The sequence below is a fragment of the Zootoca vivipara genome, chromosome 16 (genome assembly GCF_965207765.1).
Source record: "Zootoca vivipara chromosome 16, rZooViv2.hap1.1, whole genome shotgun sequence".
Lineage (NCBI taxonomy): Eukaryota > Metazoa > Chordata > Lepidosauria > Squamata > Lacertidae > Zootoca > Zootoca vivipara.
The window spans coordinates 7,791,953-7,819,586 of record NC_142599.1 but is presented as its reverse complement, the minus strand read 5'-3'; the positions used below and the strand labels follow the sequence as shown (position 1 = coordinate 7,819,586).

At 43.0% G+C, this 27,634-nt stretch overlaps 2 protein-coding genes across 15 annotated transcripts in view; both read left to right on the top strand.

Annotated features, from left to right (window-relative positions):
- Positions 1-20,454, top strand: part of STX2 (syntaxin 2) — a 32,026-nt gene extending 11,572 nt beyond the window's left edge. Inside the window, exons 3-11 of one of the 2 annotated variants that reach the window (XM_088659585.1) lie at positions 887-986; positions 4,437-4,511; positions 6,204-6,277; positions 7,232-7,340; positions 10,169-10,242; positions 10,437-10,574; positions 13,571-13,681; positions 15,893-16,020; positions 18,444-20,454. In XM_088659585.1, the coding sequence (XP_088515711.1) occupies positions 887-986; positions 4,437-4,511; positions 6,204-6,277; positions 7,232-7,340; positions 10,169-10,242; positions 10,437-10,574; positions 13,571-13,681; positions 15,893-15,976 (765 nt within the window). In that variant the 3' untranslated portion in view covers positions 15,977-16,020; positions 18,444-20,454. The remainder of the gene's footprint in view (positions 1-886; positions 987-4,436; positions 4,512-6,203; positions 6,278-7,231; positions 7,341-10,168; positions 10,243-10,436; positions 10,575-13,570; positions 13,682-15,892; positions 16,021-18,443) is intronic. The other variant, XM_035097556.3, reaches the window with a different exon arrangement.
- Positions 20,455-22,033: 1,579 nt separating this feature from the next.
- Positions 22,034-27,634, top strand: part of RIMBP2 (RIMS binding protein 2) — a 286,403-nt gene continuing 280,802 nt past the window's right edge. For all 13 annotated transcript variants that reach the window (XM_088659580.1, XM_035097548.3, XM_088659571.1 and 10 more), the window contains exon 1: positions 22,034-22,173. In XM_088659580.1, coding sequence (XP_088515706.1) covers positions 22,165-22,173 — 9 coding nt within the window. In that variant the 5' untranslated portion in view covers positions 22,034-22,164. The remainder of the gene's footprint in view (positions 22,174-27,634) is intronic.

Sequence of the window (27,634 nt, the reverse complement as noted above, 5' to 3'; positions counted from 1 at the left end):
GTGTCTTGATCTGAATCTGTGAACAAATTCAGAAGAGCCAGACAGGGGAAGGATGAATAATAGAATTGTAGAGTTGAAAGGGACCACGAGGGTCATCTAGCCCCAACCTCTTGCAATACGGGCATCTTTTTGTTCAACGTGGGGCTCGAACCCATGACTCTTAAGATTAAGAGTCTCATGTTCTACTGACTGAGCTATTCTAGTTGCTCTCAGAAAATACGTGTTCAGAATCTTTTACTTTGGAGCACTCCTATCACATTGAAATAATGATAACATAATGTGAAAATGTCTTCGATAAATCTGTGCAATATTTTGATTGTAGCTTGACTTACAGCCAGTACTCCCCCCCCCCAAATGTTTAGAGGTACTCTCATTTTCCTACTCATATTGAAATACTGCCCCTTAATGAGGCCAAAATTAGATTCACAAAATGTTTAGGGGTATGCATACCCCTGCGTCCCCCCCAGAAAAAAGCACTGCTTACAGCAAACTGTAATATGGGTTTTCTGTGAAATTTCTGATACCCAAGAGATTGGTCCCATTTAGCATGCTTATTTTACTTGTACTTAGTAAACAAAGCTAAAAACTTCTGAAACAACCAAGCTTGCCTAATACTGTATCAGCAGTTGGTGTCCAGTAATTGTTACTGATAAACTTATGAGATGGAAAATACCCCGCTTCACTGACGGAAAGGGGGGGTGTTCCTCCTCCTCCTTGTTCTAGGATATCATCTCTTGCTAGGCGCTACCTAATGGACCCATGCAGACAAATGAGCTGTGGATTTAGTATTGCAACAGATTGTTGACTCATTGTGATTAGAAGCAAATCTATCTCTCCCTTCACTGAATTTATTCATTTCTCTCTCTTGCTGATGTTCTCTTTAAAGGTTGAGGAAGTTAGAAAGTACATTACCAAAATAGCCGACGTTGTGGAAGAAGTGAAGAAGAAGCACAGCGTTATTCTTTCTGCCACACATCCTAAAGACAGTAAGCTTTTCATTTTGTGACTCTCTGAATATGCATGTTCACTGAATCTGCATAAAAGGTTATATTCTGTGATGGGTTAGCAAGTGAAGCTAGAATAGCATCTAACTTGGAAGGCAAGCCTACCTTGGAAAGGCCCAGGTGTTTTCTGTGGGTGGCATCACCACCTCTGTAACCTCCTTGGTGCTTGTTCAGACTAGGAATCTGTGTGCCACACCTGTCCCCAACAACCAGTGCCTGCGCAGGAAAGTATGTGCTTCTCAGTGTGGCATTCTGCCGTTATGGGGGTCATTAGGGGCATTTTATTTATTTATTTTGCTTTCCCCCTTTCTTTTGTGGATGCTGTGAGAGAAGATCCATCAGGCCTTAGCCAGCTCCTGCCATTTCTCACGAAATCCGCAAGGAAATTTTGGTCTCGGCGTAATGTTTGCTACACACACATGGTTCTTTGCAGGAAACATTGCAAGGCGCTCCCAAGGAGGGGAAAAGTTTATAGTTTTGAGCTGATGCTCTGGCTTCCTAAATGCTTTCTATATGGCCAGGAGGCTGTCAGCACAGCTAGTTATACATTTTGTGGAGCTAGGTGGATAAGCTTCTCCCTAGACTACTGCTCTATTCTGCAGGTTGTGATGTTGGGGTGGTCCACGCTAGCGTTGCTAAATTCTCGAGAATAATCTGTTAGAGAATATTCTCGAGAATATTCTTGATTAATGAGAATATTGGAGAATTTTCATTTAAAATAGGAGAATATTCATTTTAATGCATTGAAAATGATATAATTTTAGTGCATTGAAAATTATACAATTAGTTAATATACATGTTTATTCATGGGTAAACTTGTTCAGATGGCAACCCAAAACTGTACAGATACTTTTATTCAATGGGGCAATGCAGTGAATTACATTCTTTGATTTTCCCCCCACCAAACTTGAAATTGAAAATTCAACGCGAATGACTCACATTATTCACTAAGCCTGCCGCTAACCATATATTTATATGTTGTGTATGTATGAAGTGTAGCTTTTAAAATAGAAGGAATATAAAAAAACCCGCCTCAGGTCTGCTACATGAGTATGTTCTTTAATAAGCTTATCTACATGGTACAGTATTTTCAGTGCAACACTAATAAAATCAATAAAAAGTTTAAAATAAATGCTATTATTTCCAGTAAATAAAACAAATGGTGAATGATGCAATGCCCAGTAATGTAACTGGATCAAAAAAATCATTATTCATTACTTACACTGCCAATATCACAGCTTGACTTATTATTTACTAGATTTTTAAAATGTGGGTTGTAAAACTGGATCTTACATTAGAATTTACAGTTTGTGGAGAATATTCTCCGGAGAGAATTTTCTAGCAGAGAATATTCTCACCTCACAAAACTAGTCCATACCATACCCTGTAAAAAACAAAACAAAACACTTGCACCTTGCAAACAAGAGTAGCAAATCAGGAGAAAGAGCGCCAGGCCAGCTTTTATGAAGAAGGCAGTTGCATCTTGTAACACTTGTAGGGACTGGGCTGGAAAAGGAGGATGCGATTATGAGTTTCTCTTTCCCCGGAGACTGGGTAGGTTGCTTTGGCCTGAGGGCTGCATTCACCCTTGAACAACCCTTGGAGACTCCATGCCAGCAACAAGTGTCACTGAAAGTGGGTGTGACCATCTCACACTCTAACCAGCGTGCTTGCATGCACACGGACAGACAGAGACAAGCACACACGCAGGCACATAGCCTCCCCTTGCCCCTGCTGATCCCCACCCTGTGTTGTGTATGATTTGTTTTCTATACTGCAACCATAAAAAAATTGGTGCTGTATTGAGGTCATGGTTAAAAAATTGCATGGGCCCGAACTAAGGCACTCTTTCCATTGAGGCCTGCCTCAGCCTGATAATGCTGGAATACCATCTTTTATTGTCCTGACAGAGCAATCTATACATTTTTCATCCCAAATGCTTGCTTGCTGCCACCTCAAATCTTCAGATCAGGCCTTCCCATCCAAACCCAGAGTCCAGATCAGGCATCCCCAAACTTCGGCCCTCCAGATGTTTGGGGACTACAACTCCCATGATCCCTAGCTAACAGTACCAGTGGTCAGGGATGATGGCAATTGTAGTCCCAAAACACCTGGAGGGCCTGGTCCAGATCAAAGGAAAATGCGAGGATTTAAGCTAGGGTATTTCCATCAGCATTTGTGGGTCTAAGGCTGGTAGTGCATTTTCACTGACACCACTAAGACTTACTTTCAAGTAAGCATGCCTAGAAGTAAGGTAGATTTTTTTAAAATAAAAAAACCCTTAGTTCTTTGGCTTTACTGTGCTGTGCCTATTGAGCACGAGTCTTTTAAAAATCCACTTGTTTCCCTAACAGTTGTGATCATGAGCTAATTTTAGCTCTCTATACATCTAAGAGCAGAGTGAGCTAAATGCAGCATACAGTATTCTCTAGAGAAATACGAAGCAGTGCTTGGTACAGTTGTGTGGCTGGCAGGGGGTGGGACGACAATGATCCACTAATGGAGGCTCAGATATATAGAGCATTGTTTTATAAGAAATCATTTAAATTTTAAACGGATGTCTGTGGCTATGTAAAGTCTAAATGGATTGCAGCTATTTCTTGTCTGCTAGCTTGATTTGGAAGATGATTTAAAACTGGAATTATTATTTCTTAATCACAAATAAAGTGCAGGTGTCAAAAGATAAGACAGTCCTTGCCTGCAGACTCAGTATCTAATAGACATGAGTATTTAACGTCTGTAGACAAACCAATAGAAATAGACACAACACAAAAGGGAAAACGAGTGGTAAGGGTAGAATAAAGCAAACCATTTCAGATTTCACTTTTTCAAGTTGCACCCTCTCAGTGGTATTGAAGGCAGGTCCCTCCCTGCCTTTAAGTAAACAAATCACACCAGCAGTCCTTAGTCCCCTAGTTAGTGGCAGAGTCCAGAGTGTGCTTTCCCCCCACTCTGCTATTCCAGGGCAATTTACAGTTGGAGACAAGTTATTTCTGCAATTCTTTCTGGCTCCTAGGAGAGGGAAGCAAGCTTCATCCAGCTGCTCTTTCTCTGCCTGTGGCCCTTTCTGTGATGCAATAGGAAGCACGGGCCTGCAACCACTTTGCATTGACTCGGTCCAGGATCATTTCAGCTATGTAGGATGAGCCTGGAGCAGGGCAGTGTTCTTTCTGGTGCAAGGCTCTCTGCAGGGTCTGGGGGTCCTTTAGCCAGAAACAGCACACCACAATGTCTGGGTACTGTTTTCTTTCTTTTTATTAAAGTTTTTTTCATAATACAAGACAATAAAAGAGACTAGTCTAAATAAGAACAATGCAGAATTTGGGGACTGTTTTCTGAGGGGCGGGAGCACTTAATACGCAAAGCTTATTATTAAGCTGTCATTTGTCATAAACAGCTCTAAAATATGTTTCAAAATTCCTCCTTTTTAAGAAACAAAGGAAGAACTTGAAGAACTGAACAAAGAGATCAGGAAAACAGCAAATATTGTTCGTGCTAAATTGAAAAGTAAGTGCTGTTATTGTTACACCTATAGCACACCCTTGTTGCATCTATAGCACACTAAAGGCCCGATTCCTAAAATACAGTGTCACATAGTGTAACTGAGTGCAAAGTAACACAAGTCAGGCCATAGTTATGTAATGGTGTCATTGGTAGGCTTCGGACACTTTTTATAGCCTTACAGCAGGCGTGCACAGCTTGCTGCTCCTCAAGCCAAGCACAGCCTACCAGGCAAAATGGTAGCTCCCGAATGGTCTGTTTCACATGTAGCACTAAGCCATAGTTTGTTTAAGAAACCAAGAGTTAGCTACAAGTTATCATACAGATTACCGTATTTTACGGACCATGACACGCACCGAACCATAACACACACCGAGTTTTTAGAGCAGGAAAACAAGGGGAAAAAAATACTGGTATTCTTTGTGGGTCCCTGTGGGTGATGCTGTGAGGAAACTGGTGGAGGCAAGCAGCTGCTCCTGTTCTGGTGCGCCCATGAAGCCCAAAGCACAACACACAGGAGCCACTGCAGAGACAGTGCGCGCACACGACCCTTTCCTCCATGCAAACCAAGGAAAAAAGAGACAGAGAGGGAGAGAGGCAGGAACAACAGGCATGAAAGCAAAATGAAAGGGCACTACAACTTCAGGTTGAAAGACAAGGAGAGAACTGTAGTTGGCTCCATCTAAGGGGCCATGGGGAGTTGGTGTGGGGCTCATGATAATGCTAAAGGGATTTTTTTTGGGGGGGGGAGGGTGGTGATGGAGAGAATTGCAGTGCACAGAGAGGGGAAGAAAAGAACAATAGTCCATGGCCAAAGAAGACACAGAAAGAAAGAGAGAGAAGCATGGGGGAAGTGGGGGGGGGGAGAGAGAAATAAAACAGGAAAGCCACAATCAGGTTTGGATTGCAGCAAGAGAGCAATGAAGGAGCTGAATGAAAGAGAGAGAGAGAGAGAGAGAGAGAGAGAGAGAGAGAGAGAGAGAGAGAGTGTATGTAGGAGACAGCCTTCAATGACTGCGGGTTGTGTGTCTGTGTGTGAGTGAGTGAAAAGAGGATAAAAAAGTGAGTCAGTCTTTCCAGCAGGGAAACTAAGGAAGATGAAAGAAAGAGGGGGATGAGCACTCAACCACCCTCCTACCCTTCTTTCATGGGGGGGGAGAGACAAGCCCCCACACCTTACACACCTGACTGAGGGAGGGGGCGCCCCTCTCCCTGCGAGGGCTGGAAGTGCCCTGAGGTGAAAGTGTGGGGGAGAGAGGAAAGATAAAGAGTTCCAGCTAGTCAGCCAGTTGTGTTCTCTTCTAGGATTTTGCCTTTTTCTCCTCCTTGTCAATTTTCCTATGCCCAGCAGACCGCATTCTGTACACACTGGGCATCCTCTGTCCTCACTGAATAGCTTTTGTTGTGTCCACCCCAGTTATTTTGGAAAATAATAATTGATAATTAAAGTTTGATGCCCCTCTCCTGGCCTGCTGCTACCTCCCTCTTTCTTGTGCTTTGATAGTGCTGTTTTGGCTAAATAGGGTTAGGCTCTTAGACGATGAATTTGCTATTTATAGGATTTAATTCTTGGCTGAGTTTTATTTCTGTAGGCAATGTAATTTTTTAATGCAATTTCCATTTTTATGGTAGGGAGTGAAGGGTAGTAACTGTGTGTGGCATCTTATGTTTTACGAGTTGCTTTTGTCTGTTTTTCAGCAATAGAACAAAATTTAGGTCGACATGAGAATGTTAATCGAACTTCAGCTGATGTCAGAATACGAAAATCACAGGTATGGTATGGCTGGTAGGTGCTCTGAAGAGAATTTTAAAGTGTGTGTGTGTGTTAGGAAATGGTAGCTCTCTTCTGCTTGAGTTTATGGTTTATTTTCTCATTATTTTGTGTGTGTTCAAAATAAATTCAGTTTGAAAGGTAAGTCCCCCGCAAGCACTAAAATGGGATGATTCACAGAACTAGATGCCTGGATGTGAGCTGTGCTGCATCTGGGTGAGCAGCAAAGCAGTCATTACACAGCTCCCCACTGTCTTGAGGCTTCCAGCCTGACCCCACACAGCTGTTTCCCTTTAGAGTTGCAAGGTCTTCACTGGTCCAATGTCAGTTCTTTGCTATCCTCCCAAAGGGGGTTGGCCTGCTTTTGGAACGAGCAGTGCATTCTGCATAATTGTAAGTAAGTAAATACCGTAAGTAAATTTTTATTTATACCCCACCCTCCCCGGCCAAAACCGGGCTCAGGGCAGCTAACATCAAATATCAAATACACTAAAACACAATCAAACAATCAGAATCAGGATACAATTAGACGATTGCCCACAAATTACAACCATAGGGGTGAGGAACCTCAAGTATTCATCAGGGCCAGCTATCCATGTTGGTCCCTCATGAGCTAACAAAAGGGCCAAAGAGATAACTTGCAGGGTCCCATGGAGGGGGGTGAAACGGGGCCCGGACCAAAGGCCAGGTGGAACAGCTCCGTCTTCAAAATTGCAAAGACTACAGTAGCTATGCTCCAGACTGCTAGTTTCATCATCACCCAATCTCCCCAGGGAACCTTGGGAACTGTAGTTCTGAGAAAGGGCCAAAGGGATCACAAACAACTCTCAGCACCCTCCTCAACTGCCCTTTGGGGACGGGGTGGGCTCATAGGTATGTGGAAGAGCAATATGCTTTACATGTAAAAGTAAGTCCTAAAAGTAACTTTGCAAATTTTATTTATATCTAATCCCAGCATACAGTGTTGACCCGGAAGTTTGTGGAGGTCATGACAACATATAATACAACCCAGACATGCTTTCGGGAACGTACCAAGGATCAGATACGGCGGCAGCTAGAAATAAGTAAGGGATTCCCTTTATTACTTAGTACTGCTGAAAGCTTTCCTGTGCTGTCAGGATTATGCAGGCAGTTAAGAAAATAGCCATCTACAATAGCTGATCTCCTAAACAAAAGAAGTGGTTTTTAATTGTGTATATGTCATAAACTGCTTACATATTTTTTTATGAATAGTGAGATACAAATATATTTTTAAATGAAATGCTATACAAATGCTATACAAATGAGTACTTTGCAATAATATTTGCAGAATGGGGCAGCAGGGTTGTTAACTGCACTGCTTCCTTGATCCATACATGATTGTGGTGATAGTCCTGAATAATCTGAATGCTTGTTGTTCTGTTAACTAGGGCTGATCCCACCCCTTCCCCAGTGCCAGGCAATCTGACATAAGATGCTTGCAGTTAGGAAAATGTGCTTACCAGGATGGTGAGCTTGCAGCTCTCTGTAAGTTGTTGGAATGCAACTTCCAGGGTCATTTCTGTGGGAATGTTCAGGAATGTGGATGAGGAGATATTGTTTAATATATCCTATCCCCGATTGCGCTAGCAAGCACCAAACTTTAGCAGAGTAAAAACATTCCCCTTTTGCAAAATGCACAGCAGAAAAGCGTTTGCGCAGGCTTGATTTAAGCCTATAAAATAAAGTGTATTTTCCTGGTATTCCCCCCTTTTTCCCTCTTAAAAGAAAAGATACGACACAATGCTCTTAAAAGTATAAAAGATGTTTACTTACAAGCATCTCGAGGTACAGCACACTCAAGAGGTAGACTTGCTTAGGTAAAAAGTAAAATATATATTGTGAAGTTCACTTATACTCTTATAGGAATTGAGACTCCATCTCATCTCTCTCTGGGCTGGAAGCCTAGAGGGAGACTCACTAAGATGTTGCTTCTTAGATGTGTGTAGTCCAAGAGGTCTGGTCCAAGAGAAGGAAATGGCTTCTCGCTAGTGAATTTATCTGCCGCTTCCCCAACTCATTTGCATGTGGAGGAACAGGAAACCAAGCTAGTCATGTGTTCCTCCACAGCCCTCCAAGTGGACCCTCTAGGGATTGTTGTGACTTGACTGCACTTAACCCTTTGCATCCCACAATTTCACCATTTCCCATTCTGGCTGGGGCTGATCTGATTCAGGAGTCCAGAAGCATTTGGAGAACTATGTGATTCCCATCCCTGACTTTTTCCCATCCCTGCTTTCTGTAGCATTGTAGCCTTATCAGCTACTAAGGGTCCTTTAAGTTGCGCCCAGGCAGGACAGAGACAGTCAAAAATGACACCGGGGTTGAATTCAGAGAAAGAATTTAATTTCTTATTAATAAGAGACTCTAGGTGATCAGCTCACGACAAGAGTAAAGAAACACAAATTGCAAAGCTTCTTATACACTTCTTGGGCTCCTTTCCCCCTCCTCTGTAAATGTGCGCACGCAAGGGGGTCACAAGTACATATATGGATCTTCCTGTGTCCGGTCCTGTGCATAAACACATGCTGACTCATGCTGCCCCGGTAGCATCCTCACTCAGCCTTGAGTAAGACTATGCGTCAAGGATAGCAGCTTCCAGCGTCAAGCTGGATGTGCGTCCACTGATAAGCCTTTCTCTGTGATCCAGAAAGGTCAGCTCTTAGCCTTGATAGCAAGTCTCACTGTTACATTGCACTTTGACACACAGAGGCATAGAGGCAAAGAGGAAAGCATTTTAAAGAAGCATTTTAGAAGGAATATTGGGGGGGGGGCAATGCAAACTATAGGATCAGATCTAGCTAAGTAACACAATTGGCAAACCCCTCCCTTCAGCATGAGAACTAAACACGATTAGCAATTTAGATGCATTCTTTCCAGCCATGGTTTGGCTCTCAGGATGGCTTACAATTAAAATCCACCCCAAAATACAATAATAGCTGTGGATAGGCTGGTGCTTGTGTGCCTCAGTCTCCTCTTTCCCTTGGCAATTGGCGACCAGTTTCTAGGTCCCTCCCTCTGGAGGGTGAGGCAGATGAAGTTGTACATGGCCCTTGGCAGGAGGTAATATGTTTGTTTCCATTTGTTTCTAGTCCTCCTTAGTTGCTCTTGAGAATGTGGGAGGGTCTGCTGACAAAACTCATTTAAACTACAGAGCCTGTAGCCCTCCAATTGTTGTTGTCCTCCCAACTCCCATCAGCTCCTGCTTGCATGACCAATGGTTGGTGGTGGTCATGGTGGATTTGCAGTTCAACAACATCTCAAAGGGCCACAGGTTTCCCAGCCCTTCTCAAAAGATTACTGAACAATCAGGGGCGGAGGAAGGGGGTGTGGGCCACCCCGGGTGTCACCACTGAGGAGGTGACAAAATGCCAGACAGCACTCATTGTGGGGCCTGCAGCACGCCTGAGCCACAAGTCTCTCCTGGGAAAGACACGGTGGCTTAGGCATGCATGCACAATCTCTGCACTGCCCAAACAGTCCTCCCGCTGCCTCTCTCCCCCCGCCCCAGCTGTAGGGCGGCTGAGTAGGAGGAGGCAGGCAGACTCCGGATGCCCTGCGGTGTGCCCCGCCCCCGGCGCCCGAGCGGCTTCCTCCGCCACTGTGAATAATATAAGTGCTCTGAGCACTTGAAGGAAGTAATATATTTTATATAAATTTGCAGCAATAATAATTGTTAGTAGAAGTGTAGCAGAATCTGTCCACTTAAATACTAAGCATACGTCTGTTGCTCTTCTGGTGAAATAGCTTAAGAGGAGTCATCCCTCCACACGGTCAATTTGCCCTTGGTGAAAGGCAGACGTTTCCTTTCAACTTCTGAGCAAGTAGCTATTTTGCAGCATGTAACACATGGATGTCTATAATTTCTTACTAGCTGGAAAAAACACTTCTGATGAAGAGCTGGAAGAAATGCTGGAAAGTGGCAATCTTTCTATTTTCACTTCTGACGTATGTATTTCATGTCTGCTTCCCTTGTATGTATAATATTTCTGTAGTGCTTAAAATGAAAACAAGGCAGTGTGCTTGTAGAATTAAGAAGTTCAGCTCACAGGCTTACAACCTAAATGTCTGTCTGTCTCTGTGTGTGTACTATTTCTCCAATAAATGAAACAATCCAATGCATATTTTCTTCTTCCCCAAAGATTATTTTAGACACCAAAATTACTAGAGAAGCTCTTGATGAAATTGAGTCACGTCACAAAGATATTATAAAACTGGAATCCAGTATACATGAGCTGCACGAAATGTTTATGGACATGGCAATGCTTGTTGAGGTTCAGGTATGTGATCAAACTATAACTTAATTCATTGCAGTGCAGTATTTTATTAAAACGTTTGAGGTCTTCTAGTTGGAACAACAGTCAGTTAATTACATTGCACGCATGTGACCCCCAAAAGCACTTAGGGTGTGTGATAAAACAGCCACAAAAATGGGAGATGTCATCACTAGCAGGCAAAACCCTCAAACTGTTTTGTGAGCTGCTTTTCCTTTCATTTGAGGAAAGTAAAAAAGGGGGGCAGATAAAAAAAATATGTACAAGGGTATTTTCAAAATGTAATACATTTCTCAACTGTGCTTTGGCTGTATGGCATATTTAGGGAGGTTAATGCAGATTTTGTGGGTAGCAGCCAACCGGATACGCAGATCCACTTTAGTTCCTTGTTCAGTTCTTCCTTGAGATTATATAAACAGTTGCATTCAGGTAGCTTAGTTTTTATTATTATTACTAAGCTTAATAACTGTTTTCTTATGATTGACCTGGCTTATAGCAAAAAAAGAATCAAGTCTCCAAGTAATGTGATGCTTTGGGTGGGCTCTGTGGTTTTTCAAGTTAATTAGACTCCTTATTGGGGGCTTTTAGCAGTGCAGAAGTGAAATGTTAAATGAGCTTTTTTAACACTTTGCTGTTTATTGCTGCTGATAATGTCTGCTGACGGACAGAACTGCACAGGTAACACTCCTACAATATTTACATTTTTCCCCATGTGCCATTTCCTAAGTTAGTTCATCAAACATGATATCATATTATATGTATATATACTGGCATTCTAACAGGAATTGCTTTAAAGGAAGTTCATGCAGCGATATCTCATGCCTCCAACCTAGCCCTGAACCAGCAAGGACAGTTTCCGAATGTTTGGAGAGAATGGAAAATCTAAACGTGCTCTCCCTTACGAATTAGCTCTCTTGTTCAGTCCTTGTTCACTATAGCTTGCAGCAGGAGAGTTTCCCAGCAGACTACTGCGTAGTTCTGGTCTGCCTATTCCCCCCCACCATCTTAACAGCACCTGCATTCTGCTAACTTATCTCCTGGTGCAAAGAGAGATGCCTAAAAAGTGGACATGGAACAGGAAAACCACACTACCACCAGCGCCTTCCATTGGCGTGAATGGCAGAATGGCCCCATTTCTGCCTGTTATGGCCGCAAGCAGGAGACTTGTGCAAGACATCTAAGCCAGTGGTTCCCAACAGGGGGTCCGCAAGCTATGCCAGAGGGGTCCGCAAGATGCTATTAGAATAAAAAATATATTAAATATATTTTGTATGATAACAGATTTTTTGTTTGGGCCGCTTCCTGCATGAGCAGAGTCTAGCGCAAAACTAGAATTAGATAGAGGCAGTAGTTCTGCTGTATGCCGTTAGGTGGCGCTTTACAAACACTACTGTTTTGCAAAGAGGCAGCGCGTGCATTCTACTAACGCTCACCTCCCCAAGATGCTTTGCGTGCGTCGGCTTCATTTGTGCGCTACTGCGCAGGTACCCTGTCTTCTCCATTCCCCTCCCTCCTCCCTGGCGCACGCTGCCTCTTTGCAAAACAGTAGTGTTTGTAAACAAAGCGTTGTTTTTCACGGAAGCTACAGTTCGCATAGTTAAAAATGGACCGTTGGTTAAAAAGTGGTTCGTTAAACCGACAAAGGCCTACAGATGAAGAGGAAGATAATGCATTTGATGTTCAAGCAAGTAAGTCAGTGACTCTCGAACCGATCTTGTCAGTGTCCATTGAACCTAAATCGTAACTGTAAAAAACGTATAAATATAAAATATAAAAAGACTCTTAATTTGGCTCTCACTTTTTAATTTTAGGATTAGGAATTAATGGGGGTCCTTGTCACAATAGCGGCTCGATGAGGGGTCCTCAAGAAAATTTTGTTGGGAACCCCTGATCTAAGCTGAGGTGCTGTGTAGTGCGTGTCTCTGGGATGCATGTGGGAAGCATGTGTTTCACCTGTGAAAACATGTCTTCATAATAATTGGGGCATGCTTACCTTTTTTTCTTTCTCACAGAAGCATAGTGACTCTTATGTGCAAACACTGTACAGCCCAGATCTGTGCGGCAGTGACCGAGTGTCAAATCTTGTTGACCCATGAACCACAACGCAGCAAGTCTCTGATCTAGCACTGGGTTCTAAACATCTGGTGCCAGTAGGAGGTGTAGTCTGGCTCACTAGAATGGTGTGAATGCAAGAAAAGGGAGAACGTTCATCCCACTTTCCCTTACAGTATTGAGCTTGGCCCAGCATGCTTGTGTTTGGCTGGTTCACTGTGAGAGAGACTGTTGCAGAGAAAAGGCAGGTTGCAGATCAGGGCTGCTCTTGCATCCTTGGATGGAAGGTAGGCAAGGACAGGTGAGGTGGGAAAACCTGAGCCTCATTTTGCAATGCTGGGGTGGCATTACAAAGAGTTGCTGTATAGCAAGGTAGAGTGCTTTAATTGCATAGCTTCTCTGGGAGCCCCTTCCTCGGGGGACATATTGCCTTGGAGAGCAGTCTGGTGTCCCTGAAAGAGGGAGAAATAAATTTAATTTGTAGGAGATAAGCTGGCTCCTTACTCTTTAGGGAGTTGCGGGTTTGAAGCTTATTAACTGTGTGACACATGACAATTTTTTAAAAAGTTATGATCGCAGCACAGGAAGCTGTGTGGGTAAGGGGTGTGTTCGGGTAGATGGACTGTGTAAGATACAAAATTCCCAGGTTAGAATGCCAGTCCTAAGGAAGCTGTTCAAAAGCATATCTCATTTTTGTAGTTATGCTTTCAATTATCAGTATTTTCCCCCTTGCCTGCTTTAACTGATCTGATTTCCATATGTCTTAAGTTAAGCGTCAAATGTAATAATAATAAAAACATGCCGTTTTTCTTTAAAATGTGGGTGTCATCACATAATCCTTGTTGTACAATAATTAAAGTATGTTTCTTCTCGTTCTGAGCCATTTAATGAATTCTGGAAATTTCCAACAGTGGTGAAATAAAGCTGTATGTTCTTGTTTTTGCGTTAAGGGTGACATGGTCAACAGCATAGAGAAAAATGTGATGAATGCAGTCGATTATGTAGAACATGCAAAAGAGGAGACGAAAAAGGCAGTTAAATACCAAAGCAAGGCTCGCAGGGTAAGTTTTCCTGTTGGTGAGCAAGTCTTGCTTTTATTGCATAGATAGATAGATGCCTTTTTTATTTTGGCATGACATGCAAAACAAGATTGCTACAATGCCACCTTTTCTGGAGCAATCCCAAATAAATGATCAAGTTTAAGTTGGGAAAAGCAATAGTGTGTTACATGAAGAAGAAGAAGAAGAAGAAGAAGAAGAAGAAGAAGAAGAAGAAGAAGAAGAAGAAGAAGAAGAAGAAGAAGAAGAAGAAGAAGAAGAAGAAGAAGAAGTATTGCTTCCTCACCAATGGAAGGAGTTGGAGAGAGGGGCTGTTTCTCTCTTCTCCGAATATTTGTGTTTATTTGTTCTATAAACTTAAGATTTAGTCCTATAAACTTAAGGGTTAGAGTCCTACTCAGAGTAGAGCCATTGAAATTGATGAACATGACTAACTTGGCTCTATTGATTTAAATGAGTAAAGGTTAGTTGGATAAAGCCCCTAATAAAGTTACAGTGTCAGAAATTGGCTTTGTACACCACAGTCCTGTGCATGGTTACTTAGAAGTAAATCCCCTGTTTTCCTGTGAGGCCTTCTCATCACTAGTTAAGAGGATTGCAGCTTAATTTTTTGCATTTATCAGACTGATGTTACTGAAGAATACGCATGCTTGCATGGCCGCAAGGTTTCCTATTATATTACTGCTAGAATTATTACGAATGCCTAATAATGTTGGCATCTTGTTTATACTAATCTGTGTTGTAAACCGCTCTTTGATATTCCTGTGGTATATACACTTAATAAGTAAAATAAAAATAATAAAAATATAGTGCTTCAAATTGTTAAAAGGGCTTTGCATGCATGCATGCATGCACACACTCTGAAATGTTGGGAGTGTGGCACAGCTACACACCCACCTCCTCTTAAACATACTTGCACACGCTAAATATTTGACATGCTTGCTTGCTTGATTAATGCACAGTCACATAACAACTTTCACATGTGAACAGGCCGTTGCTAATCAAATACCACAGATGCTACAAACACGATGAATTTCAGAAAGAGTCAGCTACTAGTCATCAAGAGATGCAGAATCCACATTATGTCTGTGCATGTGTGAATGGGCCTTTAGAGAATTTGCTGAGCTACTGAAGTTTATTTGTCATGATTGTAGTGGACTTGCCAGAGTGTTTGGATTGGTTTTTTGTTTTTTAAGGTGCAGTGGAAACGTTGCTAATTTAATTGCATGTATTGTTACATGTTTTTTCCAGCTTCCTTTTTCCACAAAGCCCTGCCCTCATTGATGGGAACTGAAATTCCACAGGGTGGCATATGTGGGTCAGAAAGTTCAGCTGACCTAATACAGTCGGAATGGGTTTATTTTAAACACACTTTTTCATTCTTTCTTTTTGACCCCAAAATGGCTTTATTGTTTTTGGGGCTAGCTATTCAGCCCCACATATGAACTGAGGGGTGTTAGCAAGCTATTTTTAACTTTGACAGACAGTTTTTGGATATACTTGTTCTGTCCTGTGGCTCTCTAGTGTGGGCAGAAAATCAGTTGTAACCCCCTCACCCTGGTAAGGGCAGCTGGTACTATTGGCATGGTGATGGTGGTGATGATGAAGATTATTTATTAATTATACCCCACCCATCTGGCTGGGTTTCCCCAGCCACTCTGGGAGGCTTCCAACAAAAGATTAAAAATACATTAAAACATCAGTCATTAAAAACTTCCCTAAACAGGGCTGCCTTCAGATGTCTTCTAAACGTCAGATAGTTAATCCCATATATACTAGAAGATGGGACAAAACAATGGACACACCTAGAGAGGAACACAATTGAAAATACCTGCACCACAGCATACCCTTTCCTCCCAAACAAACTAAGGAAAATTCCCACAACACTTAACAGGTACACACAGACCATGCTCAAAGCATGGAAAACAGTAATAGGCGAACTATCCCCAACCCCATCCCCACTAATCCCACTGGCGTACCACCCATTATACCACCACGCAGCACATTGACCCATGAGTTGGAGGTTTCTCCCCCTGCTCTAGGGCATGGCCTTGGAGGTTCCAGGAAAAAACAAAACAAAAACCAAGCAGATCCAGTATTGCACCATACTGACTTTTTCAGGCTGGGTGGTAGAATGGTACTTGACATTTCTGAAACGAAGCTTTTAACACCTTTTTGCAAAATTGAAACAATTGCCTTACTTTCCTTTGGCAGAAAAAGTGGATAATTCTCATTATAGTGCTGGTGGTGCTTGCTGTACTTGCTTTAATAATTGGCTTGTCGGTCGGGATTAAGTGATGCTTCGATAACCTCAGCATGCAACCTCACTCTGCTGTTGTGCAGTAAGTACTAATCAACTAACTTGCCGTGCATGCTAACCTTTGTTCATCGGTGTTAAGTGCGGTGATTTAACACACCCGCCAAGCTGGTGGGTTACACTCAACAGCTACTTCAACCCTGAAATGTGTTTGGGAGCAGAAGTCATGCGCATAGTGAGAACTGAGACACCTAGTGGCTAACTGCTAAATATATTTAGCAGCATCACTTCCAGCAGATTTTGGATGGAGTGATAACCACTGGGACTAGATCTGTTTTGTATTGGTGTAGAAACACACAAGCTTGGGGGCTTACACAGATTTCATCAACGTGTAGAGAAAGTGATGGACTGGAGAGAGAATTTGGATCTCTGCGGCAAATTGCTAACTGGGCCTCTCTTGGTCTGCATGTATTGTATATTTGATAACCTGGATGAAGCTGCTATTTTCCTTTTGTAAGGATCCTTGCTAGGCAGTAGTTGAGAATTATGTGGCATGTCCTGTCTCAAAACCCATCTCCTCCGCAGGAAGCTGCCTTACACCAGATCAGGCTGTTCAGTACTATCTACTTTAACACTTCCAGGGTCTCAAGCTTTTCAGGCAGCTGGTACCTGATCCTTGTAACTTGAAAAGTCCGAGATTGAACCTGGGGTCTTGTGAGTGCAAAACATACCGTAAGCTACGGTATGCCCATTCCCCATGAAGGCTTCCGTACAGCCTTTAACATTTTAGCTCCTGGTTCTCACAACAACAAAGCAAAGACTGAGTTGTATATACTGCTGCATATTTGATCCCTGTGAATATGTGCTGTGTCCCTTTTTCTTCTATTGCCCCACCCCACCCCCACATCTCTGTTACTTCTGTTGCTCTATTAAGTACCTGAAACTCTGATGTTACTACACAAAAGAAGAAACCACAAAGAATGATGCACTGTTCCATTCTGTTAAGCATGGTTCTGTGTAACTCCAGATGTTTGTTGCTCCTACACCAACCAATTGTGATGTTGCTCCTACACCAACATCACAATGCTCTAGTCTCTGGTTATTTTATTACATACAGTCATACCTCGGTTTAAGTATGCTTCGGTTTGAGTACTTTCAGTTTAAGTACTCCGCGGACCCGTCTGGAACGGATTAATCCACTTTCCATTACTTTCAATGGGAAAGTTTGCTTCAGGTTAAGTACGGACTTCCAGAACCAATTACACTCATACGGTACTTCGGGTTAAGTACGCTTCAGGTTGAGTACTCCGCGGACCGTCTGGAACAGATTAATCTACTTTCCATTACTTTCAGTGGGAAAGTTTGCTTCAGGTTAAGTATGCTTCGGGTTAATAATAATAATAATAATAATAATAATAAATTTATTATTTATACCCCGCCCATCTGGCTGGGTTTACACAGCCACTCTGGGCGTCTTACAACAAAAATGAAATAAAATAATTAAACATTAAAAGCCTCCCTAAACAGGGCTGCCTTCAGATGTCTTCTAAAAATCTGGTAGCTGTTTTTCTCTTTGACATCTGATGGGAGGGTGTTCCACAGGGCAGGCGCCACCACCGAGAAGGCCCTCTGCCTGGTTCCCTGCAACTTGGCTTCTCGCAACGAGGGAACCATCAGAAGGCCCTCGGTACTGGACCTCAGTGTCCGGGCAGAACGATGGGGGTGGAGACGCTCCTTCAGGTATACTGGACCGAGGCCATTTAGGGCATTAAAGGTCAGCACCAACACTTTGAACTGCGCTCGGAAACTTACTGGGAGCCAATGTAGATCTTTCAAGACCGGTGTTATGTGGTCTCGGCGACCACTCCCAGTCACCAGTCTAGCTGCCGCATTCTGGATTAGTTGTAGTTTCCGGGTCACCTTCAAAGGTAGCCCCACATAGAACACATTGCCGTAGTCCAAGCGGGAGATAACCAGAGCATGCACCACTCTGGCGAGACAGTCTGCGGGCAGGTAGGATCTCAGCCTGCGTACCAGATGGAGCTGATAGACAGCTGCCCTGGACACAGAATTGACCTGCGCCTCCATGGACAGCTGTGAGTCCAGAATGACTCCCAGGCTGTGCACCTGGTCCTTCAGGGGCACCGTTGCCCCATTCAGAACCAGGGAGTCCTCCACACCTGCCCGCCTCCTGTCCCCCACAAACAGTACTTCTGTCTTGTCAGGATTCAGCCTCAATCTGTTAGCCACCATCCATCCTCCAACCGCCTCCAGGCACTCCAGGTTAAGTACAGACTTCTGGAACCAATTGTGTACTTAAACCGAAGTACCACTGTATTTGAATTCAGAAAGTTCCTTGACTTTAGTTTTTACTATTTGTGATTACCACTGAAATTGCTTGCTGTCAGGTAATTATGCTTAAGCTTGGGGTGCATATTGTAAATTCTTGCATCTTTGCATTTATTAAAATCTGGGGGTAAGCTAATCACAGTTTTCCTCTTTTTGCAGAAATTGGTGTTCATAATAATTTGTGTAGCTGTAATCCTTCTAATCCTTGGAATTGTCCTAGCAGCGACTTTCTCATAACGAACAGCACATTCCAAGAGTTTGGGATCTTCTGAATCACACATGCAGGGAAACCAGCGTGGCCTAGTTCTTGTAAAGATGCCTTTTCTTGCCGTAATGAAAGTTTCTTTTGCAGGATTGGCCATTTACTAGCTATTTAAGTAGTCAACAGCACTTACGTTTTACTCCTGCAAATCGGAACCAAATTGTAACCACGGTTGTGTTTTTTCTTCTTCCAAACAAGAAAAAGCTGAAAAGCCTATCATATGGACATGTAACCTTAAAAGCTGCTAAACCTTTTCTGCACTAACTAATTTGAAGATGAATTCCAACTGTAGGTACATCAGTGTTACCAGTATAGAATTAGGGAATTTGTTTTTTGTTTTTGTTTTGCCAGAAGCATTCAACTTTTGAAATTTGGCTTCGTTTTTCCACTATTAATTCATATTCTTAGCATAACAATCTTGTTGAAAATTAAAGCAGCCACATTCTCTGAATAACTGACTTCAATCCTAAACACATTTACTTTGGAAGCAGGTCACACTGAAGCAACTGGATTTACTTTGAAGTAAATGTGATTGAGATTGAGATGTGAAGTGGCTTTCACTTGTCTCGTTTTAATGTTGAGAAACAGTCTTAAACTATAGGTCTTAAGATTTGTGTATGATATTTTTAAAACAAGTAATTTTTTTATATTCATTTTTATTAGTGTCAAGGCAAACAAGTAGAAGTTGAAGTGCCTCTTTAACAGTGACCCTAAGTTTTTAAAACTTAAACTCTATTATGAATAACTGTAATCTGTGCTATAAAACTATTTCTTTTTAAAGAAGATCCACTCCACTGTGAAGTTTGCTAAGTGCTCTCTCTCTCTGTGTTCTTTCAGAGTTTTGTTATAAAATTCTTAAAGGACACAAGATTTCTTGAGATGAATGAGAGGTGCTCACATATTCTGCAGTCCATGCTGGGGAGCCTTCCATTCACTTCAGTGGAGGGAAGGGAAGCTTTGCATGCTTCTTCAGCCACCTCCGCTGAAGTGAATGGGGAAGCCTTCATGGGTGGCACTGCTCTAAACACGCACCAGGGCCCATTTGGCTAAGGATCTTTGGGTCCAAGTTCTCTTCTCTTGTGCAAGTCCTGTTAATTTTAGCAAGACCTGCACCTAAGGCTGATTTAGTGGGCTGTGTTCAAAATGCCTAGTAAGAAAATGGGCTGCAATAAAAAAAAAGTGATGATGGAGCAAAGATACAAGTGTCTTGAAGCTTGACTTAATTTTGAAATACTTCCAATCTGCAGTGTGTGCAAAGGAACTCGCATGCGCACAGATCAGATCTGCGTTATCAATATTGGGTATAGTGCAGTGAGCCACTTCTTCGCCAAGGAGCAAAAATCAAGGTATTGCTTCTTTACCGTTTCTGTTTGGTCCTTGAAGAGCGGGTGGTTGATAAAGAGATACTGGCATGTTTATACTTTTTTTTTTTAAAAAAAAAACTTAAATAAAACACTGATTTTGTTGGGGAATTGGCTTCTCAGTTTCCAAAACATGAATGAAGTGTTTGTGACGGCAAAAAGCTTCAATCCAAAGAAAGTTGGTTGCACTGAAATCCTACTGAAATGAATGGGACCTAACACACATAACTTCCTCTGGATTTGGGGCCAAAGTGTCCATCTGTTAGCAACTTTGAAGCATTTCTGAAGTAACCCAAACATTTGAATTTTGTTTGTTATTTTTTGTATCGTGTTTATTACAGTGTAAAAATATTTGTAAGTGTATTTTGATTTGCTACTGTTTAAATATAGTAATGTCGATATTTATGCTGAAAGTGAAATAAACTATAACGGGTGCCTTTTTAAAAAAACCAAACCAAACCAGAATGTGGCCTTGAAATGCTTATTTGTCTGTGTTGTATGTATAATAGATATGTATATATGTAAACATAAACTGCAGTTATTTTGCCTTGCAGCGAACTTTTTTTTTCATGTAACTTCTCATTTATTTTACTTTTTATGTATTTGAAAGACATACTTTTAAACAATTGGGACGCACACAGTGACCTAAAAAGGTGTCTGTAGTAGTGGCTATTTCTGATGTGTATAAATTCTTTGAGCACTACAAATGTTCTTTGGAAAATGTTCACCCTGAAATATGGAGACTAGTAAATATAACATTCCAAATAAGTTTCTTGATGCTTTAAAAACACCAACATAGGATCTCTATAAATATAAGATTTTTCTAAATATTTGAGTTGGGAGTGTGGAGTGAAGACATTGTGTAGCATTGCCAGGAGAATTATTAACACATAACCTTAATTGTTCGTTCGTTCATTCATTTCTTTAAAATGATTGCTGAACATCTTTCGCTATTTAATGCAAACATCTATAGAAATAAGTCACTCACTACACATTGTAGTAATAATTATTTATGTTAAAGTGTTTTAAAGTTCCATTCCCTATGTAGCCACACCTTTTCTCTTGAAATTCTAAGACATACACATCTTGCAGAGATTAATTTTGGGGAGGGCGGAGGGCAGGCAGGCAGACTGATACCTTCTAATAAATGCATTGAAACAAAATATTTGTTTCTTAACTTTGGAACAAACCATTGGCCGCTAGAGGACAGTGAGGTTGGCATTGAAGACGTGCATCATAATGTATCTAGAATCATAGAATTGTAGAGTTGGGAGGGCCCTCAAGAGTCATCTAGTCCAACCCCCTCAAATGCAGGAATCTCAGCTAAAGCATCCGTGACAGATGGCCATTCAACCTCTGCTTAGAAACCTAAGGAACATGCACTAGGCTTTAGAAACAACCCATCATCCAGATCTTACGACATTGGAGAGTTGCCGTTACTGCTCTGACACTACAGTCTTTGCTGTGCTTGTTTCTCCCCTTCATGACTTTCTTCTTCCGTCAGCATAGTTGTAACCTTCAAGAGCTGTTTGTTGAGTGGCTTCTATATTCAGCCATGAATAAAGCTACTGGTTGGTTAAGAAAGCTGAATGTTTTCTATAGGCCAGTGAGAGTTGGGGCAGACTCTGCGCAACTGTTGAAGCTCTTGAGAGGTGGACCGGACTAAGTAAGTCCTCCTTGGTAGTTGGAACGACAGCGGTTGCAGTTGCTCCTTTCAACAACACATTTATTCCCAATGTATGACTTTAAAAGAAAGAGAATTCCAAGAAGTGTGGAAGGGAATGGCTAGCTGGGTGTGTGCGTGCCCTTCCGATGATATTTTCCATTTCCATTTATTGCATTTAGCAGGAGAGAGAAAAGCAGGAAGTGTGGCTTTTAACAAAAATGGGAAAATAGAATTAACTTTTGGAATTTCCCCCTCCCAGCCCACAGCCTCTCTGAAATACCCTTTTGATATGTCCCCGCGCCTCGTATACCTTGCTAAATATAGCCATGGTACAGACACAGGCCAGCGGGTCACTCTGCACCTGTGAAGCAACATAAGCCATGTACCACGATCGCCCTCTCGGTTTATGCAACCATCGGTTGCAATCCCTATTTTGGTGAACGATACAAAGCACCGACAGCTTCACACGGCCGATGCAGGAAAAGGAGGGCAGATAAATCCTAGGAACTGATCAAGGAAGCAGATGGTCCAGGCGTGTAGGCATTTAGTGGACTCATAACTCATCTTTGTCAATTGCTTTAGGGGTTGGAAATGGAAATGGTAAGTTGCATGGTTTTGATGTTTGAAAAGAATTGTATACAGCACCTGCTTTCCTCAGAACAAACTTCTAATAGGAAGAGGCAGGAATAAACCACAAAGTTACTGATCAAAGCAGGATAGAAAATGGGTATGCATTTTTTACTTGGAGGTAGAAAACAGTCAAAGCATCTGAGCTTTGATTTGGTGTAAAAGAAGACGAAAGACAGAAAACATTTCTCAACTATACCATGCTGCTGACGACTTAAATCAGAGTGGACTGTTTGGGTTAGATAACGAAAGTGATTACTGTACTCCAATGCTCTGTCCTGCTAGTACTGCACCTTAAATTCTTCATGGACCCCCCCCCCTTAGTAAAATGTAATTAAATGAAATATTTTCAGGAACGTAAGGGAGGGCAGTTCAGCTTTAAGCTACCATGGGCAGTAAATTGCCTCATTCGCTTGCTTTGTTGCCCTTGTTCTGTATTCCCAAACATCAACATTCAGAGTGTAAGCTCCTTGAGGGCAAGGAACAATCATTTTTTACTTCTGTTTCCTTAAGCAGATGGCACTGCATAGATCAGGCATATGCAACCTTTGGCCCTCCAGATGTTTTGGCCTACAACTCCCATGATCCCTAGCTAACGACCAGTGGTCAGGGATGATGGGATTTGTAGTCCAAAACATCTGGAGGGCCTAAGGTTGCCTATGCCTGGCATAGATTGGGGTAGCTAACCTGTGGGCCTTCTTGATGTTGCTGGACTACATCTCCCATAATTGCTGGTTGGGGCTTATGGGAGTTGAAGTCCAACAGCATACGGATTAGCAACCCTGAATCTCAGGTCGGTTGCTAGAGCTGAGAAGCTGAGATATGCAGGTGGCCCAAGCTGTGGCATTGCAAACCTGGGAAACGGGAAGCTTGCAAGAGACGATTATATACCACCAACAAGTCACAGGAACTCATACTGGGGAGAGTCCTTATATTTTATTTGCAGAATTTTTAGGCAGCCCCAATAACAATGTCTCTGGGCTGCTTACAGTTTTCTCTTGTGTCCAAAGAGGAATCTGAGTTCTTAAACAGTCCCTGTCATTTCCAAAAAACCTGTTCAGGGGAGTGGGACCAGCAGCTGGCTTTTAAGGGGTTGCCCCAGCTCCACTCACCTGAGCAGGTGTTTTGAAAATTGCATATAAGCTGAGGCCTGGTGGGAATAAGGGATGTCAGAGAATTCCAACAAAAATGAAAAAGGAAGTAGAAATTGAAGGAATTTGCATATTCACCTGCCTGTAGTCAGGAACAGAAATCAGGTAGTATTTGTTCACATGGTTGCTCTTAACACAAAGGAAACCTAATGATTTTGGTTTACACCGTGTTGGCGTTTGCTTTACATTGAGATGAACGTAAATTGCATAGAATCATATGCAATTTAATGACATTAAATAGCAAACCGTGAAGAGGGTAATGCAACATTTGATGCCGTGAAAAGAGAACAGTGTGGATTGTGATGGCGGCAGGTTGGGCCACAAATTGCTGCCTTCTTCCGTAGTGGGATATGGTGCAAGTCTGATATGCTCTGGCAAGTGAGTTGGGTGGGGTGAGTATTGACACACCCCTCCCCATGCATAAACTAAATTACCCTGATGCTAAACTAGAGGCCAAAAGTGGGGAGGGGCAAGTGAATAATCCCAGCAGTTGGCAACTGGCTGGATTCCAGTCTCAGATCATGAGCCCCAAGTAAGATTAGAAGAGTTGGGAGCATGCAAAATGGGCTCTGGTGGAGCTATTGTAATTACCCCTCAACAGGCTCTGTGGGGGAAATGGGTAGCCCCTCCTGCTTTCCACCTGTGTCCAAGGCATGGGAGGGTACTTTGTGCATATTGCATTGCAGACATACACACACGATTTCGAGGTGACAACCAACTACTCAGCTGAGTGGAGTTTGGATCAGGGAACTGTCCCAGGTGCAACTGTCTCTGTCACGGTCCGGTCGGTGGGCGGTTGAAGCCCTGGCTGAAGACGTCAGGACCAGAGGCAAGATGGTGATGTAGAAGCAGGAACAGGCGCAGGGCTGAGGGTCCAGCAGCAGGCAGTCGCAGGGTCAAGAAGCAAGGCGGAGGCTCAAGGAACAAGAAGCAAGGCGAAGGTCCAAGGAGTAAGGCGTCGGCAAGGCGAAGGTCCAAGGGTCGAGGATCAAGGCGTCGGCAAGGCAAGGGTCCAAGGAGCAAGAGGCCAGAGGCAACCAGGCAGGGGTAGCGTTGCTGTGGCAAAGAACTGGAGGGAAATGCTGAGCTTTTATCCTTCCCAGCTCCTGCCACCAGGTGCAGTGAGGTATCAAATGGCCTCACCTGAGTGACCACTCCTTGCCTCTCCAGCACAAGCTGAGGTCTTCACCTGTGTGGCCACTCCTTGCTTCTCCAGCACAAGCTGAGGCAGGCCCCAGTCCTGCAAAGCACTACAGGCCCCAGAGCCTGACTCCTGCCCATACTCCTGACAGTCTCGGCCTAAGCTAGAGCGATGTTAGGTTGTTCCTCCAAGGCTGCTGGGTGCTGAGGCGGCTATAGAAAACGGGACTTATTCAAGCAAAGCAACCTTTCAGGCGTATCTTAAGAGTTGTCGATGGAGAATTTGGCCTGAGGGAAGGAATGGCAAAGTGAGCTGAGAGACTCCTGCTCAGGTGGATTTCCTCTGCTAGTCACTTTGCCCTTGCAGGCTCCTCTGAGCAGACTAGGCCCAAACGAAGACCAGTTCTAAATGAATTCTCTGTCAGCTTTGGTCAAGATTTGAGAGTGTCTGCTTTTGTAACAAAGCTCGAAGTGCTTTTTGTCGCTGTTAGCCGCAACAATACCCCTCCCCATAGAACAATACCATGTGGACAGACATATCTGTTATTATAATTTATTCAGTTTGCATCCTGCCCTTCCTCTGAAGGAGCCCAGCCAACATGCCACATGAAAATAGGGACAGTCTATTCTTTAGAAAAGAATGTCCCTGTTGTTATGAGGAATGTTGGAGGGTACGCATCAGTGATCTTGGGGTTGCCAGGAACAGTGCCTTTCAGCCACCTCCTAACCAACTTTCAGCACCTTTGACAAACAACAGTTCACAGGATTCTTTCAGAGGAAGCCACAAATGTCTAAAGTGGTATGAAACTGTTTTAAATGCATATGGTGTGTAGATGGAGCACAAATCGAATCCAGTGTACACCAGTCCAGCTGAAGTAGTCCAAATTCCACTGCCAGAAAATGTGGATTGTGTGACCTGTATAAACTTGAAGGACCTTATGCTTGTGAACGTAAACCAAATGCTAAAATTCTGAAGGGGTTTAAAGAGGCAAATGTTCTTGAGAAGGGTCCTGTTTGCGGTTTCCTTGACAGGAAATTATGTTCCACAGCCTAAAACACAGGACAGAGGAATAAAAGAAACTTTGCTGCCAGAGGACCAAGCCTTTAAAAGTGAAGTTGGAACTGCGGAGAAAACAAGAAGCTCTGTGAATCTTAAGAAGAAAAGCAAGGTGTTGTGGACGGTACAGAATGTCTTGTATTCCAGGGGAAATTCAGGATTCTTCCCACTGGAAGTAACTCGTGACAATGAACCAGGGACTTGCCTGATATCGAGATAGTTCTGTTGCAGTGCCAGAAAGCTTTCCTAACCTCCTCACTGCAACCCCTCAAAAAGGAGTTTTGGAGTTGCCTCTAATGCGAGTCCTACTCAGAGTAGACCCATTTAAATTAATGGACATTACTTGACTTGAGTTCATTAATGCTCTTAGTAGGACGAGCACTGGATGCATCCCCTACCCTACTTCTGGATGCAGTGAAATGGATGGTTTCTTTCCTACCTCCAAACCCAGTGCTCAGATTGGAAATTAAGCACCACGAAACAACGAGGAAGGGAGGGATGTGGATGGGAGGGAAGGAGAGACTTGTGATGCTCACCAGTCAGTGGTAGTTGGAGGAGGGATAACCATGCTCTTCCTGACATCATCAGGGAGCATGGCAATGGCCAGTTTGGCCCAAGACTGGGCTCAGAAATAGGAATGGGGGAGTACTTTGGTTCAGTTTGGATTTAAAGGGACGCCTACCTGAATTGCACTTCCCAAAAGAGTATCTGAACCAAAACACAGCTATCCTTAAAACTTCACACTTCTCTGAATTTTGTGATGCAGTTCTCCTGCCAATGCCACAGGCCCAGATGAAGGGGAGATCATTCCACAAACGGGAAGCCACTGCAGAGAAGGCCCGTTCTTGTGTTGCCACCCTCAAGACCTCTCATGGAGGAGGCACATGAAGAAGGGCCTCAGATGATGATTTCAGGGTCTGGGTAGGTTCACATGGACAGAGGTGGTCCTTGAGATATTGTGCTCCTGAGCTGTTTAAGGCTTCATAGGTAAAAACCAGCACTTTGAGTTGGGTCCAGCAGCCAGTGCAGCTGGGCCAGGATTGGTGTCTTGCCCCAACCTGGCCACTGAATTCTGCACCAGCTGAAGTTTCTAAACCATCTTCAGAGGCAGCCCTGCGTATAAGACGTTGCAGTACCTGGCTGCCTCCTTCTCTTCTGAGCTCAAGGCTATGACAGACATATGCATTCCAGTCCACATCCACTTAAAGACACACAGACAAACCAGATGCCAGCATATTGTCTCTTTTCCATCTCCTTGGTAACCACACATCTAGATAGTACACTTTGCTAAGCATCCTTGTAAAGTTAAGGGAGGGAAGCATAAACTGTGTTCTTGGACTACAACTCCCATAAACTAAGGTTACCAGACGTCCCCGTTTCCCGGGGACAGTCACCAGATGTACCAATCAGTCCCCTGGCAAAATCCATTAAAGTTGAAAAGTGTCCCTGGATTCATTGGAAAAAATCTGGTAACCTTACCATAAACCCCGACCATTGCCCATGCTGGCTGGGGTAGTGGGGGCTTGTGGCCCAGCTCCAAACAATGGTGGATTTCTAATTTGCTGATTTCACCTCGGTAACAAGATCCACCAATTTGGAACGCCAAAATCTGGAGAGAAATTTGGATGAGAATTTCAGGAGTATTTCTCTACCTGCTGACTGGATGAAGGTCAAAGTGCAACCCTTACTCAGCTTCCTGCTACCGTGCTGACAATGGTTTCTTGGAGATAAACAGTGTGGAGCTCTGGCTTGAAAGTTCAAATTTGAAAATAGCTCACGAACCAGGTAATTCAGGAACCACTGTTGAGATGTTCTTCAAGTAGAAGGTTTTCTTTTCCCCCTCTTAAGGTACCCATTATGAGTGCAGGCATATACAAACACACATATAATCAATGAGAAAATCCAAGCATATGGCAACTTGTTCCCTCTTTTGTTCTGCAGATTCACTTGACATGTTAATGCTTAATAGGAACCTCTCCTGTTAAATATTCATTGGCCAAACTACCAGTGGGTAAAGCACCACAGTTTGATTCAATTTTCCTGACACTGTTCATTCACAGCAAAATGAACTGTTTCGAGAGAATGA